At 41.1% G+C, this 22024-nt stretch overlaps 1 protein-coding gene across 4 annotated transcripts in view; it reads right to left on the bottom strand.

The window, feature by feature from the left end:
* Positions 1-307: 307 nt before the first annotated feature.
* LOC133421969 (vesicle-fusing ATPase) overlaps positions 308-22024 on the bottom strand; it is a 290608-nt gene continuing 268891 nt past the window's right edge. For 3 of the 4 annotated variants that reach the window (XM_061711792.1, XM_061711791.1, XM_061711789.1), the window contains 15 exons: positions 20023-20098; positions 19651-19806; positions 17494-17693; positions 16000-16165; positions 14176-14250; positions 13535-13722; positions 12700-12795; positions 12455-12611; positions 11197-11330; positions 10905-11051; positions 9899-10033; positions 8662-8775; positions 7292-7347; positions 7024-7084; positions 308-1511 (listed from right to left, as the gene is read on the bottom strand). In XM_061711792.1, coding sequence (XP_061567776.1) covers positions 7054-7084; positions 7292-7347; positions 8662-8775; positions 9899-10033; positions 10905-11051; positions 11197-11330; positions 12455-12611; positions 12700-12795; positions 13535-13722; positions 14176-14250; positions 16000-16165; positions 17494-17693; positions 19651-19806; positions 20023-20098 — 1731 coding nt within the window. In that variant the 3' untranslated portion in view covers positions 308-1511; positions 7024-7053. The remainder of the gene's footprint in view (positions 1512-7023; positions 7085-7291; positions 7348-8661; positions 8776-9898; positions 10034-10904; positions 11052-11196; positions 11331-12454; positions 12612-12699; positions 12796-13534; positions 13723-14175; positions 14251-15999; positions 16166-17493; positions 17694-19650; positions 19807-20022; positions 20099-22024) is intronic. The other variant, XM_061711790.1, reaches the window with a different exon arrangement.

Raw genomic sequence — 22024 nt, 5'->3', positions numbered from 1 at the left:
ATATTCAATTCAATTCAATTCAATTCAAGTCTCTAGACGCTTTACAGAGACCTATACCCAGAACATGACCCCCGTATATATGTACACATATATATATATATATATATATATATATATATATATATATATATATATATATATATATATATATATATATATATATACTGTATATATGTATAGATAGCCTATATATTATTTTCTTTTAACTCTCACAAATTATTTTCATTAAAATTGCCTTTGTTTCTTTTTAAGTTGAACGACCCCCTGTTGAAGACCCCCGGTGTAGTCAAACTAAACCAGACAGACAGACAGCAGATCAGGATTTTATTTGACTGTGCATATATGCTTTTTTAAAATGTTTCATTGCAGTAATATGTCTGCATGTAGGTATATATTTACACACGCATACACACACCGTCAACGGTCAATATGAAACAAGAACTTTGGGCCAACTTTATGAGCCAACACAGCAAAAAAGAAAAAAAAGAGCACAAATTAACCATCAACCATCTAAATCTGAGTCTGATAACAAAAGCAAAACACACACACACACACACACACACACACACACACACACACACACACACACACACACACACACACACACACACACACACACACACACACACACACACGCACTCATTCAGTTCACATTAGACCACCACTCACGCGGTTGCGAGCGCGCATGCGGGACACATGTAGCCTTTGGTTCTCCACATGTGCACACTGACGAGCTGCAGGTTCCTACGGCGCCGGAGAAGTGGACCGTGTGCAACACAGACAAACAGCCAACATCCAATATTTACCTGTGATATGACACTAACCTGGTAAAGTCAACCTCTCCAGAGTGAGGAGGATCATACTGATTAATTATGAAACCGTTTTCTTCTGATATACTGCTTTATGTCTATATATGTACAATTTACAGAATACGGTCTTACTGTATATTTAAAGGGCTTACATTTACACATGGAACAGCTTCTTTTTACAGCCACAACACATTCACTAACATCCTCTAGTAAACTCACATCTTCATATTCAAAGGCTTCAACATTTTTGTCAATTTTTCTGTTTTTACCGTTGAAGGATGCACAACAACTATCTTCAGCAAGACAAGAGCTTTGCAACAAGTACAACAAATAGTATCGCTGGAAACACACATCGCTGTTATATGTTTACGCACAATGCACAAAAAACTTTTTTTGTTTTTTACAATCGTCAATTGCAGGTTCTTTACAGATAACAGATTTTTAACAGTGAAACTCCCAATAGTTTACTGTGATATGTCAGTAAGTACAGTTGAAGAGGTGATGAGTGGGACGGAGGGGAGAGAGGGACGGCTGGTCTGTGGAAACATGCTGACATAAACGAGGAGTGTGTTGTTCATCGGGGACCAGGGCTGGATATAGATGGATGATAGATCAGACGGTTTCTCCATCTTCTTCTCCTGCGGGTCGCTTCTAGATGGGGAGATGGTGCCTTCATTCTTCTATTCATAGAAGCTGCGGTCACTAAATGAAGAAAGAAGGAAGAAAGGTTTACTCTGTTGTTTGCCGAGCTGCCATACCGCTACGCCTGCTGTGGCACAACCTTCTATCGAAGAGGCAGCCTATTCAGCAAGCAGCAGAGCACGGATGTGGGTGTTGGGAGGCTAGAACACACAAAGAGGACTCTTTTAAGTTCTACAATTCTTCCAAGATGACCTTGTTCATGTACAGTTGTGGCACTGATACAAATTCTGCTGCTCCGGTTTACTTTGATATTTTTCCAAGGTCAGCTGAAGAACACTGATGAGTATCTCACACGTTTCAAAGGACATTATTGGCAAGGACACCACATCTCCAGTTTTTGCACAACACAGCAACAGTAGTGCAAAGTTATTTTCTACCATAAGAAACTAACATTTGAGACTGCTGCCCCCGCAACCCGGTTCCAGATAAGCGGCGGAAAATGGATAGATGGATGGATTTATTTAACTGTATTTGTATTGCATTTTTGAATAATGCACTTGGCCTAATGGTTTGGTGATGTGATTGAGCTTTTTCTTTTGAATTTCATTTATGAAACACTTCACCAATCAAAATGTGGATTTCAAATCTTCTCTTCTTAGTGTATTCAATTGATTAGTCATGCAGTGCAATTTTGCATTATCCTAGAATTCGAATTCTTTATTTGGGAACCTTTAGCAGATATGAGATTAAAATGTGATTAATTAATTATAAATCCTGTAATTAATTAGATTAATTTTTTAAAATGCCTGACAGCACTAGTTATCAGCAGTTCTTAACTCCACGTGGGCTTTCACCCTAGCCACACCCATTTCTAGCTGGGATAACCTAGTAAATACCCGGCTCCTGAAGGGCGTGCTCTTGCACGAGTATAACAGGCAGGATATATCCAGAAACACATCAAACAGGTACATGAAAATCTCCCCCCAAAAAAACGAATGCACATCAAACTAAGACAGCAACAACAGTGAACGGTGAGTAAAAATGCAAAACTCCCGTAACATTTATGATGTCATGACATGACTAATAACTGCAGTGGGAACAGAGGAGAGACAGAAGGAACACTTCCACTGGGATGGTCTGGTTGTGTGCCTGTACTTCAAAGCAGGACTGATAGCTTAAAGAGGCACCATGAGCTTTTCTGTGTCATAGATTCAGATTCAGGATCAAGAATAAACTTTATTCACTAGGTTTGTGCAGCCCTGATATTTTCTTATGCACTCTGTAGAAACTCATAATGTAATAATCGGCTCATAATGTAATAAAATCATAAGCCCATAACGTAATAACGGCTTTTGCAGATAATGTAATAATGTAATAACTTATTACATTATGAGCTCATAATGTAATAATGGCTCATATTGTGAGGAAACAGCTGCATTATCATAATTTTCACCTCTTAAAGGTGCAAATAAAGCAAACAGCATGGGTTCAGCTAAATTAGTGAAACCAAGTATGTAATAGTAATTGCATTCTCATTTTATTATGTAAGATTTACATGGTTCTTAAATGCACTTCTCATTCTTGAACAAGTTCCAAAATAAAGTAAATTGAATGAATATGTTATGCCACTTGTAGCATGTATTTAACGTAAGTAGTAGGAAAATAATGCTTACAAGTCTTTATTAAAGCTAGGGTCTACGATTTTACATATTGTACATTTTTATTAAAATTATTTAGAAGGTTGTTATGGGCCAATAGTGTCACCTATGAAATATGATCAGCAAAAAGAACCAGAGAAAAAAAAAATCTTCTGGCTGCTGTAATCTGGAAAAGAAGCCAACCAATAGGCGCCGTTCGGGCCGAACAGCGCCTATTGGTCAATCTGCCTGAATGTCAGTGATTGGACAGTCCTCACCTACTTTCCGCCTCCCTTTTCCGAATTTGAAAGTACGGCTGGCTCCCGTACCGGAGGGGGCATGTGAGCCAGAGGAAAACAACTGAATATCATAGACCCTAGCTTTGAATTGGCAGTAAGACCAACAATAAAAAACAGCAGCGTTTTGCCTGGAAGGATCTCATCAGGTTGTATGGAAGGAAATAGTGTTCACCTACGTATTTGAAAAATCCAATCTTACATGTGTTTTTATTGTAGAAGTTATTGTGTCCTGCATTTATTGTAGCAATAGTAAATAAAGAAAATGCTCTTTTAAACTACATGAAATACAGCCCCCCTCCTCCTTCCCTAATCCACCCTCTTGTCCTGCCAGCTTTTGAGTTGGTTACCGTAGCAACACCTATGTACAAATCATAGTCAAACACAAACACAGACTTCTGCCCATTAGTCCATTCCTGTTGTCAGTGTGTGCTATATTGTGACCTTTATACCATGGACTTGACCTATAGGGGATGATGCGTTAAACAATAAGTACTTTTCTTCCTGTTAATGTAGCCCGCCGTGTATTGGGGGCGGAGTTATAAAATCTAAGTTGGCCAATGAGCCACCACGTGATCCTGCTGACAGACAGACACACACAGAGGTGAAAGCATTTCCTTCCAGCCCTGCAGGAATGGCTGAGGTAAAAATGATGATAATGCAACACTTTTCTCACAATATGAGCCGTTATTACATTATGAGTTGTTACACTCTCTACTGTTTCATGTGGTGGCCGATCCCAACCAGACAGTGATGACGGTGCACAGGACATGGCTGAACGTGACTCCTGGGGCAGGTTGAGCCCTGGGAGCTGCACAGCGTCTGCTGGAGGGTTTCATGATGCTGGCGCCCCCTCCTGGGGAGCTGCCACGCAGCAGGATGTGGTGTAGGCCAGCATTAGCTGCACCTCTGCTGAACTGCCTGCCTCCAGAATCAGAACCTTAGTGACTACGTTTACATGCAGTCAAAATTCAGGTTATTGCTAATATTCTGGTTACTGAAACATTCGTAATATTCCGTTTACATGGTAATTAATCATTTGGGATATCTGGATCAAACCAGCGACGCATCATGACACAATTCCCGTCATTTCCGCTTCTTCTTCCTGTATCCAAATTCAAAACAAATGCTGCTTCGCGCAACTTTTCTCTCACCTTCTTGTAAATCTTCTATCCCGGTACTTTCTACCGTCTACAAATGCAGAAATGTTCATATCCTTCATTACATTTATGAAGTGATTAGTCTCCTCCTGGTCTTGGTTTCTCCGTGTTTATAAGAACTTCCTGGACTCAAAAGACCAGGATTCCTTGTGAACAGAACATGAGCAGAAAACAAATTCCTGTTCCGTTTGATGGGGATATTCAGTTTGGTGTTTACATGACCCAATATTCAGGTTTTAAAAGGAGGAACCCAGGGCTCATATCGGGGTTTTTAAAAACCTGAATATGAGCAAATTCGGGTTATTCAAAGGGGTTATTGGTGTTTACATGGCCGTGCAAATTCAGGTTATTGCCAATATTCTGGTTGTAAAAGGGTTATTGATGCATGGAAACGCAGTCACTGTCACCGTATAGATGGCATTTATTTTAACTCCACTTAGTATTGAATAAATAACAATCAAATATAAATACAAGACAGAAGCCGTAAAAGTGTTCAAAAACAGCAGCTACGTCGAAAAACAATATTGTGCGCAATATTGTACATAGTGTGGGAGGAAGAGACGTGGTTCATCACAGCAACAGCCCTGTGGGAGGCGCTGGGTTCCAGTCCGGTGGTTCTGGCTTTAACGTCCGCTACCTGCTAGCAGCTCAAGCGTGGGGGGGGCGGGTGGGACGTGTGCCGGGTGGGACGTGTGGCGGGTGGGACGTGTCCTTCAGGACACACATGCTGATGGGATTTGTAGCAGTGAGACTTGTACAGGTACTCTTAGGCTGCGTCCCAATTGAACCCCTTGCCCTCGTTTTCTTCACTAACCCAAACTTTTGCGCGTTCCCGTGAGGGTAGTGGTGTCCCAATTCCTCTTTTCACCTAGGGGGAGGGGGCATAACGAGGGCTAGGGGCTGAGAATAGCCCCTACGGATCGAGGGATTTCAGATGCTGACTTGGCGAGCGAGGGGGTATGAAAATTTCCCAGAATGCTTTTCGTCGTCATTTGCGGACTGAATCAAAAAAGAAAACATGGCGGACATTTCTTATTTTTTTGTGAATAAAATCAATATTTTGAGTTAGTTTCTGCATAAAAATGCGTTTTGATTACATTTCTAGTTACAAACCAATATTTTACTTTCATAATATTCACTCAGTGAATGTACATAATCCCTTTTGTGTCCGTTGTTCGCTAAGATCGCGCCGGAGTAAAGGCTGTTAGGTTACGCCGTAGGCTACGTAAGCTACGCTGTAGGCTACGTAAGCTACGCTGTAGGCTACGTAAGCTACGCCGTAGGCTCTGCGTCGATTTGACTCGCCGACCGAAGGCAAACAGGCAGACTCGTCTCAGAGAAATAGAGAGACATAATCCTGTGACTCGTCAGATTTGTTTTGGATGTTTCTGATATAATAGTTTTCAGAAACCACAAAGTAATCCAGCTGTTATCTGGGTAATTTACACACTTTCAGATAAAGTTGCCGAAGAACACGCCAGAATAAAGAGATTTATGGTTCTGCGTTACACCAACGCAGAGCCTACGGCGTAGGTTACGTAACCTACGCCGTAAGGTCTGCGTCGATGTACGCGGCGACGCGCGCCGTACGCCGTACCCTACGCCGTAGGCTCTGCCTCGATTTAACGCGGACCCAAACTCCGGAGCCGGCAGACAGAAATCTCTAAATTTCGGAGCAAATTTCTTAACAGGCGTAGCTACAACTGTTAGATTTCATCTATTAAACCAACATCTTCCTAAATGATTTATTTCAGCCAGCGTAATTCTCAACAGAGCTTTCTATACCGGGACGACGCAGCAGCTTGACCCGGCGGACACGTCTGTTTTCGGGCTGTGAGCTGAGGCTGCTCCCCGGGGGCGGCGGCTCTTCTCATCTCCGAAAACATCGGGTCAAATTTCTTAACAGGCGTTATTTGGATAAACTGAGCCCAGGTTGGGGATCTTAACGGTTACCTTTATGCCTGAAAAAATATTAAAACTTAATAAAGTGCCATATTAACAGCGCTACAGCTGAAATTAAAACAGCTTTTAGCTCTCAGCTTCCTGATCAGGGTAGGGATGAAAACGAGGGGGAGTAGGAGAAATGGGACAGGTGAAGTTGAATTGTGATTGGGCCTTAGGAGGGGAGGGAGCAGCCAAGGATCCACTGGGGGGTTTCCTGTGAGGTGCAGCTGAGACACAGCATGTCCTCTGGTCTCTCTTGTCCTTGAGTCCTTGTCCTAAAGATGACCTAAAGATGACCTAAAGATGACCTAGAGATCACCTAGAGATCACTTAAAGATGACCTAAAGATACCGTGGATATTTTGAAACTGCTTTGTGGTACAGGCCTCCTCGTGCTGTATGACACATCAAACTGGTGATTTGAAGCACCTACAGCAATCCAAATCCTACAAATCAATCTCTAATATCTAGCTAATATCTAGCTAAAACTACATGATCCACTGGTTGGAGCCACATAATGTCATGGTTGACCTTACCAGCACACAGCACAGTGACACAGCAACCGCTTAGATTCGGATTTGGTCTCCTTCATTTATCCTGGTAATATAAAATAAAACCAGTGAGATTAGTAGTTTTTCAGAGGAAGTGCCTTGTTCTGCCGACCCCTAGCCATGTACACGAGAATATCAAAACACTGACTCTTTAGAGAAGACAGGAAAAAAAAGGGGTAGGACAATGAAAAAGTAGCGGCTGGGCGGGTGGCGGATGTTGATGGATGATGAACAGTGAGGTGATGATACTCACGCGCCCTCGTCTCTCAGCAGAGACAGGAACTTGGACACTCTGTAATCCGGATCCATCTACAGGGAGGTAAATGAAGCAGAGGGAGAAAAAGAGTGTTCAATAATACAAACACAAAGAAATAGACGATCTTAATGACGATCGTATATACCTGTAGGTGTGAGGATGTGTTATTATTGATATTCATATAACATTTGTGTGTATGTATGTATATATGTATGTATGTGTATATATATATATATATATATATATATATATATATATATATATATATATATATATATATATATATATATATGCAATTTAAAAAAACAAAAATGTCCTACATTCTGGATTCATCTTTTGCTTTTTGTATAGAAATTTAATTAATTTTGATCATAATAAAATAGGGGGTAGGATTTAATACGTTTTTATTTCTTCCTACTCCTTTTCGAGCATTTAAATTATGATGGATGCGTGTGTTTATTTATATTTAGGGCCCGAGCACTTACAGTGCGAAGGCCCTATTGTATCTGTAGGATACAATAGAATTTCGAGACAATGAGCCCCCCTAAACGTGCCCCAAAAGTCACCAAATTTTGCACCAAGCCAGGCCTGGCGAAAAATGTGATATTTAATGGTTTACATTAATGGGCGTGGCAAAATGGCTCAACAGCGCCCCCTAGAAAACTTTGTGCCTCAAGCCCCACAATACGGTTTGACGTACATGCACGAAAATCGCTACACACCTGTATAATGTCGCAACTTAAAGAAAAGTCTCTTGGCGCCATGGCCGAAACCGAAGAGGAAGTCGGCCATTTTGAATTAATCGTGTAATTTTGGCGGAATTTATGACATTTCTTCGGCTGTTAATACGGCCCGAACCGTAATGTGCACCCAGGTGTGTTATACATCAAAATGTGCGTCTCCATCCTGCGAATATGTGCATTACTTTTCTCAGTCAAAAGCGTTACCGTGGCGACGATAGACGCCAAAAAGCGTGTCCACCCTTCATCTGATTGGTCGATATTTGATAGTTCCTACTTTCTGCCATAACTTTTGAATGGTTTGATATAGAGAGTCGTGGGTGGTTTCATCCGCTAAATGTCCAAGCCTGAAGAATCTACATCAAGTCATACAAGCTTCCACTGCAGCCTGAACGTGCACAAGGGTGCGAGGGCCCGTTCATCGCTGCTTGCAGCTTTAATGTGCTATTTTTTTAATATTATTATATATACCGTTTGTTTTATGCTTGTGCATGTTTCAGACAAATACAAATCAAATCAAATCAAAAACCTAATTTAAACTCTTTTGAGTAAAAGCTGCACCATAATTGTATTTCCCTCAGGTATTTATGGTTAAGTATGGATGCTTTTTGTGTTTCTCTTCCGCACCTGCAGCGACATCTCGATGAGCACGAGCAGCTTCTTGATGCCGATCCAAACCCGCTTCCCTTTGAGCTGCTGTGCGATGCTGGCTCGCTCTTTATCCGAGAAGCTCCCGAGCAGCTGCAGAAACAGAGCACAGAGACACTTTCACGAGCCACACCGAACCTCCAACGCCAGAAACATCCTCATCGTTACGCTACAGACCCTCAACAGACGTTCTGCAGCTTTTCTCCCACCAAGTTAAAACATTTGTGAGTCCTGGATGTCTGCGTGATTGGATGCTCTTGAGGACAGGATGGTTCTGGTCACGTGTGTCCTTTTTAAAATGCACAGTGTTGTTTTCCTCATGAAGAATCCAAATGCACGAATGTTTGCAGATATGGTAAATAGGGATAGGAATTGATAAGATTTTTCCAATTCCGATTCCATTTTCGATTCTGTTTAACGATTCGATTCTTTATCGATTCTCTTATCGATTCTCATTTGGAAAAAAGAAGAAAAAACAGGTCAATTAGCACAAAAAAATAAGACGAAAAATAAGACGCCCCCAGCCTTGGGCTCCTCGATGGTGTGCCAGGGGGTCCCCACAAAATTATTTGAAAATATAATTAAAATATAATCATATATATATTTGAAAATAATAATAATAATAATAATAATAATAATAATAATAATAATAATAATAATAATAATAATAATAATAATAATAATAATAATAATAATAATAATATAATAAATATTATTTTGTAGAAATTAATTAAATACAACAAATTATTCTGTGGCAATTACACAAGAATGTTCAACATTTTTCTAAAATAAATTAAAATTCTCCTTTTTAAATGGATATCTGAGCTGAGCACTACGTCAGCCAGTGACAAATACAATCAACTCAAGTCTAATGGAACTGTGCATTGTGCAATTCTGCAACCATCAACTATGTTGTTATTGCTGCTGTGTATGCAAATGCTTTTGCATGTAGCCAGTGGTTCCTCCCTTTGTTGAAATGTCCACATTGCAAGTATTGCAATGTCGCCCTGTTGTCATCCTTTTTGGTAAAATGTAACCAAACCTTTGAGTGTTTATGCCGCTTTGTCGCCATGTTTGTGCGCGGTGACGTCATTCGTGCCGACTGGAATTGATAAGGGAATCGTTTGCAAAAAAGGCAAATGATTCCAAGGAATTGAAACAGCATCCCTAATGGTAAACCCGGGTGACTGCGTCGGAGCGCTTGCTTGTACCGTACCTCTAAGGCTTCAACGAGCTGCTCCCCGGTGGAGATGTTGGGGGCGTGGATGGTGGTGCTGAAGGCATCCAGCATCTCCATCTCCTGCAGCACATCCTTCCTGCTGGTTGTCCCGATGATCAGCAGCTTCCGGCCCTGCAGGACCAGCACGTGAACACTTCTGGTTATCACTTATATCATTAGGACCAATCATCCAGTCACATTTTCTATTGATGAATTGTTTGCAAACTATATCAAAGGTTCCGTGTAGTTTTTAACTTTTTTAAAAGGGAAGGTTTTAATTGTAGATGTCGAGCTACTAAGGACTGATGTCTCGGCAGGACTTGGAAACACCAGTCCAGCTTTTATATTCAGAAGACTAAATCAATCGGAATATTGCACAGAACCCAGGACATCCTGAATATGTTACACAGGTGTTTCATTGTCCCATTCATAACTTATTGTGTGGAAATCTGGGGAAATACATACAAAACAATCACAGACCCGATGTTTATCTTACAAAAAAGAGCCATTAGAGTTATAAACAAAGCAGATTATTGAGAACCAACAAATAGATTATTCGTAAATTCAAATGTGCTTAAAATTCAGAGATTTGGTGGACCTTAAAACTTTTAATTTATGTTTAAAATCAACAATAAAACACTTCCTGACAGTATTCAGAATATTCATTTTTATTTATATAAACTTTATTCTCATAATATTATGACTTTATTCTCGTAATATTACGACTTTATTCTCGCAACATTGTGACTTTATTCTCGTAACTTTTTTTGTCTTAGTTTGGCCCTAATACTCGTAGTTTCGAGCAGTAGTTGCAAGTCTTTTATACTTAGAGGAGTCTAAAAAAGCTAATTTCCACTGGTTTTTGTGGGAGATTTTTATTTATTTTTTTACTCTCTGTGATTCTTCAGATTTATCTTGTGAGCTCTCATCTCAAACCATTTTACCATTGCTGCATATTTGCTCCATGCATGTGTTTTGAACAGTCTTTCAAACGAAGCCTGACCTTGGGGGGAGGTTTCTTCAGCAGCACCAGCAGAGCCTGCAGAACCAAGTTGGAGAAGCGAGGCCCGATGGGGACGTAGTCCAACAGGCGCTCAATATCGTCCACCACCACACAGCTGAGCTGGGACTTATAGGCATCGTCAAAGACCTGAGACACAGGTGGGGAAAGTCAAAACTAGAAGGCGTCAATGCATTTAATACAGGCGAGGCGTCAGTGGAGGAAAGGACTGCAGTCAAACAGAGAAGAGAAGGGACACAGCAAGCATAGATGCAAATGTTTCTGCAGCACTTACCTTTTTGATTGCCTGACACTTGGAGATCTCTGAGTGTCCAATCATCTTGTCTGGAGAGCAGATTTTAATGAAGGGGAACTGAGAGTCCTCGGCAATCTTAGCTGCCAGGGCTGTCTTCCCGCTGTGTGGTGGTCCTGTGTGCAGAGGAGGGCAACAGTTTACCAGCTGTTTCTGTTCTGTAAGCCTACACATCTGCAATGTCCAAGCATCAAAACAAATACAAACAAATGATTGATGGGGGGCTAAGCCGTTATGAGTTATTTGTTTGTTGTAGTAAAATTACGAGAATGAAGTCATAATGTTGCGAGAATAAAGTCGTAATATTACGAGAATAAAGTCGTAATATTATGAGGATAAAGTCGTAAAATTACGAGAATAAAGTCATAATGTTTCGAGAATAAAGTCGTAATATTAAGAGAATAAAGTCGTATATTACCAGAATATAGTTGTAATATTATGAGAATAAAGTCATAATGTTGCGAGAATAAAGTCGTAATATTATGAGAATAAAGTCGTAATATTATGAGAATAAAGTCGTAAAATTACGAGAATAAAGTCATAATATTATGAGAATAAAGTAGTAAAATTACGAGAATAAAGTCATAATATTATGAGAATAAAGTCGTAATGTTGCGAGAATAAAGTTGTAATATTATGAGAATAAAGTTGTATATTACCAGAATATAGTTGTTATATTATGAGAATAATGTTGTAAAATTACGAGAATAAACTCATAATATTATGAGAATAAAGTCGTAATGTATGTATGCATATATGTACGATATGTATGTATGTATGCCATATCCAAAAAGTGCATGTGTGTGTGTATATATGTATGTATGTGTGTGTGTATGTGTTATATATGTATAGATAAGTTTTGTTTTTCGTTTAGAAATTTAATTAATTTTGATCATAATGAAATATAGTATAGTTTTTACTTCTTCCTACTCCTTTTCTAGCATGTTAATTATGATGGATGCTTGTTTTTATTTATATTTTTTTTTGTTTTCTTATTTACATGTATTTCTTATTGATTATTATTGTTTTGTTTTGTATTCACTACTGTTTCATGTTCGAAATAAAATTTCAATTCAAAAATTCAATTCAATCTTGTATGAAGTCCTGGTTCATCCGTGACCCCCTCCAGCTTCTATCCTGACAGCCAATCTTCTGGGGCAGACGAGCACTGACATCACGCTTTCTTCTTCATTCTCCTGTTCTATTGCAGAGAATGAAGCCAGTGTTGGAGGCGTCTTACCCTCCAGTAGCACGGCCACCAGCGGCGTGCGGTCGCTGTTCTTCGTCTGCTGCACCAGCAGCTCTCCGTCGTCCAGGACGTGGGTGACCGGGTCGCCCCATTTGATGATGCCGTTCATGATGTAGCTGGAATAATCCTCTTGGTTTGTACCAAATGCCTGGAAGTAAAGAACAAGGAGACGACTTTTTTGTATTTCAGTCGACTTCATTGTTTCACACGGAACAATAATGTAAAGCGGAACGCACCGGTTTGATGTCGTTGTTGAGGGATCCCATGAAGTCCGACCGGGTGACCTGCAGCTTCTCTGCTCGCTCCATGTCCACCTCCACTGTAGATGTAGCCTGGAAAAGTAGCTCACGTTATTGGGACGTTATTGGGATCCATCCATCCATTTTCCACCGCTTATCCGTTCCCGGGTCGCGGGGGCAGCAGTCTCAGCAGAGATGCCCAGACTTCCCTCACCCCAGACACTTCCTCCAGTTCTTCCTCCAGCTCCTCCGAGGGGAGTCCGAGGCGTTCCCAGGCCAGCCAAGAGACATAGTCTCTCCAGTGTCCAGGAGGATCCGGTACAGATGTCCAAGCCACCTCAGCTGACTCCTCTCAATGTGAAGGAGTAGCAGCTCGACTCCGAGCTCCTCCCGGGTGACCGAACTCCTCACCCTATCTCTAAGGGAGCGTCCTCACTAATTGAAGTTCCTCACTAATTGATATAAAGTAATTTGGCCACAGACTTGAATCACGAGAACACCCTATGGGGTAATTTACAACTTAGTGACAGTCATGCCAAATGCCCGATAACGGCATTTGGCCACAGATCACATCTGACTGTAAATTGCTTTTTATCTCTCACTTGGCTTGTTTATTCCTGCCTTTTGTGCTTTGAACTTACTGTATAAAAGTCATGATTTCAAACCATTCGTGGTCAGAACACCAACCCAGACACGCTCTGCGTAGGTCTGCTCACCGCCGGCTACTGAATAAAACTCACTACACCACAGCGGACTTCTGAACTGGATTTTATATTATTCTTCAACACTGGCTCCACCCCATATCTGAGGACTGGTTGAAGTGTGGGCTGACCTTGATGTGGCGGTTCATGGCGGTGGACTGGGCCGCCCTGACCAGCCCTTCCAGCTCGGCACCGCTGTAGTTCTTGGTCTCTGCTGCCAGCTCTTTGACGTCCACGTCGCCCGCTAGCAGGTTGAAGTTCCTCATCTTGGTGGTGTGGATGTTCAGGATCTGGACGCGGCCCTTCTCATCGGGCAGACCTGCAGGGGGCATGGAGGAGGTTAGACTGGGGTCGGGGGGGGGGGGAGCTGGTCCAGACCCAGGACCGGGGACGGAGCCTCTTATTCTTTTTTTATTTTCTTCAATACTTTATGGTTTTAACAGTTTTGTATCAACTCAAGATCTCTTTAGAAATATTTACAATACGAATTGTACTTGTGAAAATGGGATTATTACCAGATATTTCCAAGAAATAGGTTAAGGTTTTTTATGTTAAAATATCAATTTCATTTGAAGGAATACTGGATTACTTTTAGGAAATGTCACCGAGCTCTTGTGACTCTGCCTTACTAACAGCAAAATGACTAATGGTGACAGGTATATTCTTCATTCAATCAGAAAACATGACATACAAAATCTACAAGTTATTTATAAGAGCTCCGACTGCAAGTACGAAGCAAGCAGAGACACTGACAAAATAAAACAGCCCTCACCGATTTCCATCTTCACCTCGAATCTGCCAGGCCTCATGAGGGCGTCGTCTATCAGGTCGGGCCTGTTGGTCATTCCTGCAGAGAGACACATGCTTTGGAGACTTGGCGAGCATCTCCCACACACTTCCCACACAGAGCCCTCAGACAACTAGCCGCTGCAATGAGAGACACTGAGGGCAGGTTTCCACATAGCCGGGTATTCACAAAAACCGATATTTCCCCTTCTACGTTTTGAAAGTATCATCATTTACACGAAGAAGAAGATAAAGTCATGCTAGCCAATCAGAATCCTGGAAAAAAACATCAACAAATGATACGAGTAACTTCCAGTTACTTCCAAGATGAACGAGAGTCTTTCGTTTGGAGTTACTTTTAAGTGTGACGTTAGAATATAAAACAGGTAAAATAAAAGAAAATATTGACGGTGGCCAAACAAATTGTAAACACAGGTCGCACTCATGACGCTGGTGACGTTTCTGTCGCATAATGTGACGTTCTGAAGCCTAAATGTGCGTTGACGAAGCAAATCTCCACTTTGGCCGGAGTTTTCAGAAATTACGGTTTTTGGTGACTTTGAGCTTCGTTTTCGTGTAAACGAACGGCCAAAACGCATGAAAACACCACCGTTTTTGCTATGTGTAAACGGGGCCATAGAGTCTCAGAGTAATCAACCACTGTTCAGTAGTAATATTAATAATTAAAGCTGCAAGCAGAGATGAACGGGCCCTCCACCCTTGTGCACGTTCAGGCTGCAGTGGAAGCTTGTATGACTTGATGTAGATTCTTCAGGCCTGGACATTTAGCGGATGACACCACCCACGATTCTCTATACCAAACCATTCAAAAGTTATGGCAGAAAGTAGGGACTATCAAATATCGACCAATCAGAAGAAGGAGCGTGCCTAAATTTGACCAATTATGTTCAAGGACTCAAAACCGAGTCCGATGACACCACCCACGACTCTTTATATTAAACCTTTCAAAAGTTATGGCACAAAGTAGGAACTATCAAATATGGACCAATCAGATGAAGGGGGGGCGCGCTTGTTGTCTATTGTCACCATGGTAACGCTGTTGACTGAGAAAAGTAATGCCCATCGTCGCAGGATCGAGACGCACATTTTGATGTATAACACACCTGGGTGCACGTTACATTTCGGGAGAAGAATCGGCCGAAGGAATGGCATAAATTGCGCCAAAATTACACGATTAATTCAAAATGGCCGACTTCCTGTTCGGTTTCAGCCATGGCACCAAGAGACTTTTCTTTAAGATGCGACATGATACAGGTGTGTAGTGATTTTGGTGCATGTACGTCAAACCGTATTGTGGGGCTTGATGCACAAAGTTTTCTAGGGGGCGCTGGTGAGCCATTAGGCCACGCCCATTAATGCAAACCATTAAATATCAAATGTATCGCCAGGCCTGACTTGGTGCAAAATTTGGTGACTTTTGGGGCACGTTTAAGGGGAAAAAAAGGCCCTCATTATGTCGGAAAAAAAACGAGGAAAATAAATAAATAAAAATTCAGATACAGATACAATAGGGCCTTCGCACTGTAAGTGCTCGGGCCCTAATAATAATAATAACACAATAATAATAATAATAACACAATTATATGCTCTAACAATGCACCTTTCAATAATCATGTCTACCTCATACTGCTGCACCTTTCACTTTTTAAAAATTGTATACCGGTATATGTTAATAAGAGCTGCCATTTGCCTATCTATCTATTTACTGTACAATGAGCAAAAATTCCCTGTCTTGTTTGACCTGACCTGGCCAAATAAACATGATTGTGATTGAGACGGGAGGGCTCACCGATGACCAGGATGTTGTTGAGCTGCTCCACCCCGTCGATCTTGGACAGCAGCTGGTTGACCACGGTGTCGTGCACGCCCGTGCTGCTGGCGCCCGTGCCCCTCTGCTTGCAGATGGCGTCCAGCTCGTCAAAGATGATGATGTGGAGGCCGCTGTTGCACCCCAGCTGGAAGCACACAAGGGGTTTCCCCAGTTCTTTTATTTGAAGCATTTGATTTGATTTGATTTTTATTTTGTACATGTAAAAGACAACCATTAAAGAGAAGATAAAAAAACAAAACAAATCAAACAAAAAAAACAACAAAACAAAGAATTTCATACTTTAACACTTAATATCTTAATTATATGTGCAAAAAGGAGTAGGAAGAAGCGTAAACTTATTTAATCCTACCCCCATTCACTAATCATTTATTAACAAGTATTTATAATAACTAACTATACTATAATTATACTCACACACTTACCTATACATACATACATACATACATACATACATACATATATACATACATACACATAGTTGAGTATTTTATATATATTTGTACACACATGCCGATATAACTATTTATATAAATATACTTATTTACACCATACTATCTCTATATTAACTCCATCTGCTCTATATCTATATATATCTATATATATCTATATATATATATATATATATATATATATATATATATATATATATATATATATATATATACATATACATATACAGGACTGTCTCAGAAAATTTGAATATTGTGATAAAGTTCTTTATTTTCTGTAATGCAATTAAAAAACAAAAATGTCATACATTACGGTTTACAGTTTAAGATTAAGATTCCTAGAATATTCAAATTTTTTGAGATAGGATATTTGAGTTTTCTTAAGCTGTAAGCCATGATCAGCAATATTAAAATAATAAAAGGCTTGCAATATTTCAGTTGATTTGTAATGAATCCAGTATGTATGATACTTTTGTTTTTTTAATTGCATTACAGAAAATCACAGTATTCTAATTTTCGGAGACAGTCCTGTGTATATATATATATATATATATATATATATATATATATATATATATATATATATATATATATATATATATATATATATATATATATATATATATATATATATATATATATATATATATATATATATATATATATACATACACATACACATACACATACACATACACATGCATACATACACATATAATACACATATAATTAGCTGCCCATTTCTGTACATAAATATAAACAAATTTACCCCTTCATCAACAGTGTTATATCAGGCCCATAAAGGCCGCTAAACCCCCTCCTCTTTGTACCTTGTGAAACTCATGTTTTGTTTTTAAACTGGTTAATGTTTGGACATTGTTTTAATTCTGAATCCATTCTGTTCCATAGTTTAACTCCACTGACTGATCTAGAAAATGTTTTCATTGTTGTTGGTGTTGTACGAGTCCTTGAATGTCGGTAGCAGAAGAGAGCATTTCCTCACCCTCTTCTGCTCCTCCTCTGCGTCGGCGAACAGTTTACGGATGTTGGCCTCAGACTCTCCCACATACTTGTTGAGGATCTCTGGACCGTTGACGACCTTGGGTTCCCGGGCGTTGAGCATCTTCCCGATCTGCCTGGCCATCAGGGTTTTACCGCATCCCGGAGGTCCGAACAGCAGGATGCCCTTCACGTGCTTACACCCTGAAACCAAGGGAGCCAGAGATTAGAGACAGCAGACGCAGACACAGGAGCCTTTAAAGGGACGCTCAAAGGAAGAGGAGTCACATGAGGAAGAAAGGAAAAGAGTGGAAGGACCTGAAAGTATTTAAGAAGCAGCCACAACAGTAGCTGGTTGAGTTTTCAAAATAAAGAGGAACTTTAATTCAAAATGGCCGACTTCCTGTATTGATTTTAGACGTTCTCATTCCTCTCCGGAAAGGACAGGGATTGACGGACAAGATGTAGAAATTGTAGAGTCCTATAAGTATCTGGGAACTATAATAGACAACAAGCTGACATTTTGCGAGTAACACCAACTTAATTTACGAAGAAAAGTCAGCAGTGTCTGTACTGTCTTAGAAAACTGTCCAAATTCCATGTTGATTCTTCCTTGATGTCCATGTTCTATCGCTCTTTCATTGAGTCTGTATTCACTTTTTCTTTCATTTGTTGGTTTTCATCACTTAGGGTAAAGCAGAAAACTGTTCTTACCAAGGTGGTACGAAGCGGGATTTGGGGTTAGCGAGGTAACTTCAGGTTTAACCCTGGGTTTTCAGGACTACGACGGTGGTTCACTTCTTACCGGGGTACATCGCCATGGTAACTTATGCTGAACAGCTAACCTGCTCCGGAGCAGGTTATGTTCGAGATACAGATCGCCGGGTATAAAAGCACCGCCCACTGACCAATCAGCTCTCTTGGAAAATGGCATGCCCTTTAGAAGAGAATCCAGTGGAGCTCGGTGCGCGGATCGTGAGAGGACCCCTCCGATCTTCTTCTTGTCATTTTTTTTTCTGTTTGCTGCAAGTAATGTCAATGCTATTTCATTGTGCTTTTGTATACTGATATCATCCTAAAACAGAGAGTGATAGAAACACTAAAGCCTCGTACTTGTTGTACTTCTAAGATATGAAAGTGAGCCTACTTACCGCTTTGAATTATGTTTTTATATTTATTTTTTATTTGCTCCCATGTGCGTTTCACTCCGCTGGGGTTGCAGCTGAAGGAATGAGGCTACAATTGTCATACACGCCATACGAATACATCTAAGCAACACATGCATTTAACAGAATAGACAACTGTAATTATAGTCAGATCTACTTATGCCCTAATGATGGGGCAGTGATGTTTATATCCCTATGAACTTACGCATTTATACAGTCAGCGATCTTTTGCCAGCTGTCTTTCCTGCATTTTGCAGCTGCAACTGTGTTGCTTTTTGCCTGTATTATATGCCTATACTCATCATATTTCCGTAAAATTATTGTTTGCTCTTCGCTACTGAAATAAGCGGCTCTGACAGCGGACTTCTCCATGCTTGCGATTGGTCATGCGCTGAAAACACCGCCCCTTTTATGTGCACGCGCTCATATCCAGATTGGAGAAACCTGGGTTGATATACCGAGTTGATAACCACCGTCGTGTGACCGCTTAGCGTGATTGCAATTGTCCCGCTTAGTGAATCTGGATAAGGAAAAGATATCCTGGGTATGTTGAACTTGCTTCGTAGTACAGGCCCCAGAAGAACAAACAGCTGTATAGGAAAGATAAACTATCCTATGGGACTGTCCCGTCCTCTACACCAAGAGTTTCAGTTCCTCCCATCAGGTACATTGCTCAGACTTCCACTTGTCAAAACTAATAGATATAAACATTCTTTTGTACCTTCTGCATCTCCCTTCTCAATTCCATGAGGAAAAGTAGTTGTTGTGGTGCTTGGATTTTTAGATTTAAACTCGTTGTTGTTTACTATGTGTATATGTGTATATTGCTACAAAATTAATTGCCAAATAAAGTGATTGATTGATTGATTGATTTATCACTGCATTGAATTTTCAAATGGAGATAGAGAACAGTGTTTTCTTTCTTTTAATCAGCCGATATTTCTGGATAAACAACAGCATCTAACATGATATACACGTGACAAGAGGTTTCTCACCCATCTGCTCGACAATGTCAGGAGGGAAAACGCGGGATGCAAAGGCTCTGCGGAAAATATCGGAGAATTCCTTGTCAAGACCTCCGATTCCCATCTTCTCAAAGTTAAAGTCTGGGTTGATGATGGTCTGCCGGGCTTCCTTGGTCTTTGCTTTACCTGTTAAAACACAGGAGTTAGAAGAGTCACTGAAAAGACTTGAACAGAACAGATTCAGATGCTGCATGAGGAGAACATGCTGCCATCTTGTGGAACAAAGGGATGCAGGACCGTTATGGGATGACTCTAATCCAACTGCAACAGCATGAAGAACTGGTAAAAGGTTTTATTCTGGAAAAAGTGAAGGATCCTTTTTGTTTTTAGGAAATAACCTACCAACTAGTGTGAGGGAAGAACTCTCCGCCTTCTCAAACACCACCTGGCTGTTGCCCACCATCAGACCGATGTCGATCTGTGGGGAGAAAAGCAGCGCAGCAGTCATTACTGCAGCAGAAATCCCCACTCATGTAGTCACAACCTTCCTTATTTCTATAAAAGTGAGTAAACATAATGATAAAAGTTTCCTTTCATGGTCCTTCTGTGTGGAGGTTTTTCTGGATACTTCTGCCTTCTCCAGCAGTCGGAACCCGTGTGTTATGTTCATTGGTGATTCTAAGGGAGCTTACACACCTGTCCCGTTTGGAGCAGTTGTTCCAAAACAGGGAGCGTTTCCCCCTAAAGATTGGTTGGTTGGTACATGTGAACACAGCAATCGCGCTCGGATGCGGGACAAAACAAGCGAGCTGAGATCACCTAGGAGAGGTGGTCCCGGCTCGCTTCCATTCCAGACCTGGAGCGGTTCGTTTGCAGAGAGAACAGAATCCACACAGCAACCCACACAACTCACTCATATGCTGCTTTCACATAAAAAAGAGACGTGGATTGTGCTGCGTCCACCGCCGGGTAGGGCGCAGAGTCGGGCGCAGATTCGGCACAGAGCCTCCACCCCTTCTCTCCTATTGGACACAGCTTTCTCTCTTCTCCCTTCTCTCCTATTGTACGAGCCAAGATGTCGTCACAGCGCGGCACGGTGAAATTAAAAAATGTTCAATTCGGGCAGGCAGGCGCTGTCTCGCACGCCGCTGAGCTCGGCGGCAGAGCGGTCCGCTCTTGCACCGGTAGTACATACACCATGAATGGGCAGTCGCCGCTTTGCACCCTCTTAATGAAAGGGGCTATAACCATTGTTGTTTTTCCCGGGGTACGGAAGAGGAAACTCCTTCCACGTTGATTTCTAACCAATTAGAGAACAGTTGGTTCGTGCATTTGTTAACAGCTTTGAACCGCTCCTTGTTAACACAAACCCCACAAACAAAAAATTAAACAACTGTATCGATTTAGCCCCTGAATCGGAACAAAACAAACGGGCCACAGGTCTGAAAGCTCCCTAAGAATCTCAGCTGTTGCTTCCCTGAGAGACTTGTCAACCAAAATGTTTCATCTTGTTTTCATCTTGTGTTGTTTTTTGCATTTAAAAGTTAAAAAGAAAGCCGAGTCTGTGGCAGAAAGGCCTGCGTCAAACGGGTTTTCATTTTTCATAACTGTTATTGCTTGTGATGTGATCTTGCACTTACACTGTTTCTTATTACACCAACACAAAGCTATAACGCTGGAATCATCTCGCTACAAAATCACATTTGGGAACTAATGTGGTTGGATCTGGGGAGTGAAGCATGCTGCACACTCACTGCTGCAGACGCTGCAAATGTTTCCAAAGCTTTTACACACACACACAGCAGGCAGAACACCAGAGACACGTTTCTATCTCAACGCCACCAAGCTTCGTCACCTCAGTGTGAGACAGGAAGTAAAACCGTTAGCTCTACTGGGGTCAACAAAAACACTCTGAAAACACTCTGAACTTTGAATAAAGGTGACTCATGTGTTCTCGCGCATTAACTTCTCTCACTAATGGCGCTTTTCAACTAGTACCTACTCAGCCCGACTCGACTTTTTCTGTATCTATTCTGCCGAGGTTCTAAGCGGCTGAGTCGGCTGTATTTGACATCATCACACTACAGGCCACCGATTGGTCGGGGGGTTGGAGTCAGACGTCTGAGTCAGGAGGAGGAAATCAGAGAAAGAGCGAGTCAAGGCTTCTTGTTCATTTTATTCAACCATCAACGGCAGCAAAAGTCTGTTTCATGATCCAACTCTGAGGGTCAGATGTTCATAAACCTGGTGCTGAGGAGAGAATTAAAAAGGGATCTAGACGGAGATAAGGAACGACCAGATCTACCAGGAGCTCTGTCTCTTCATAGCTGCTCACGGATCCAGCTGACTTTTCAGCAGCCGAGACAAACAAAATTTGTCTCAAACTTCAAGCTGACTTTTCAGC

Source organism: Cololabis saira, chromosome 21 (genome assembly GCF_033807715.1).
Source record: "Cololabis saira isolate AMF1-May2022 chromosome 21, fColSai1.1, whole genome shotgun sequence".
Lineage (NCBI taxonomy): Eukaryota > Metazoa > Chordata > Actinopteri > Beloniformes > Belonidae > Cololabis > Cololabis saira.
This window is presented reverse-complemented; position numbering and strand designations above follow the sequence as displayed.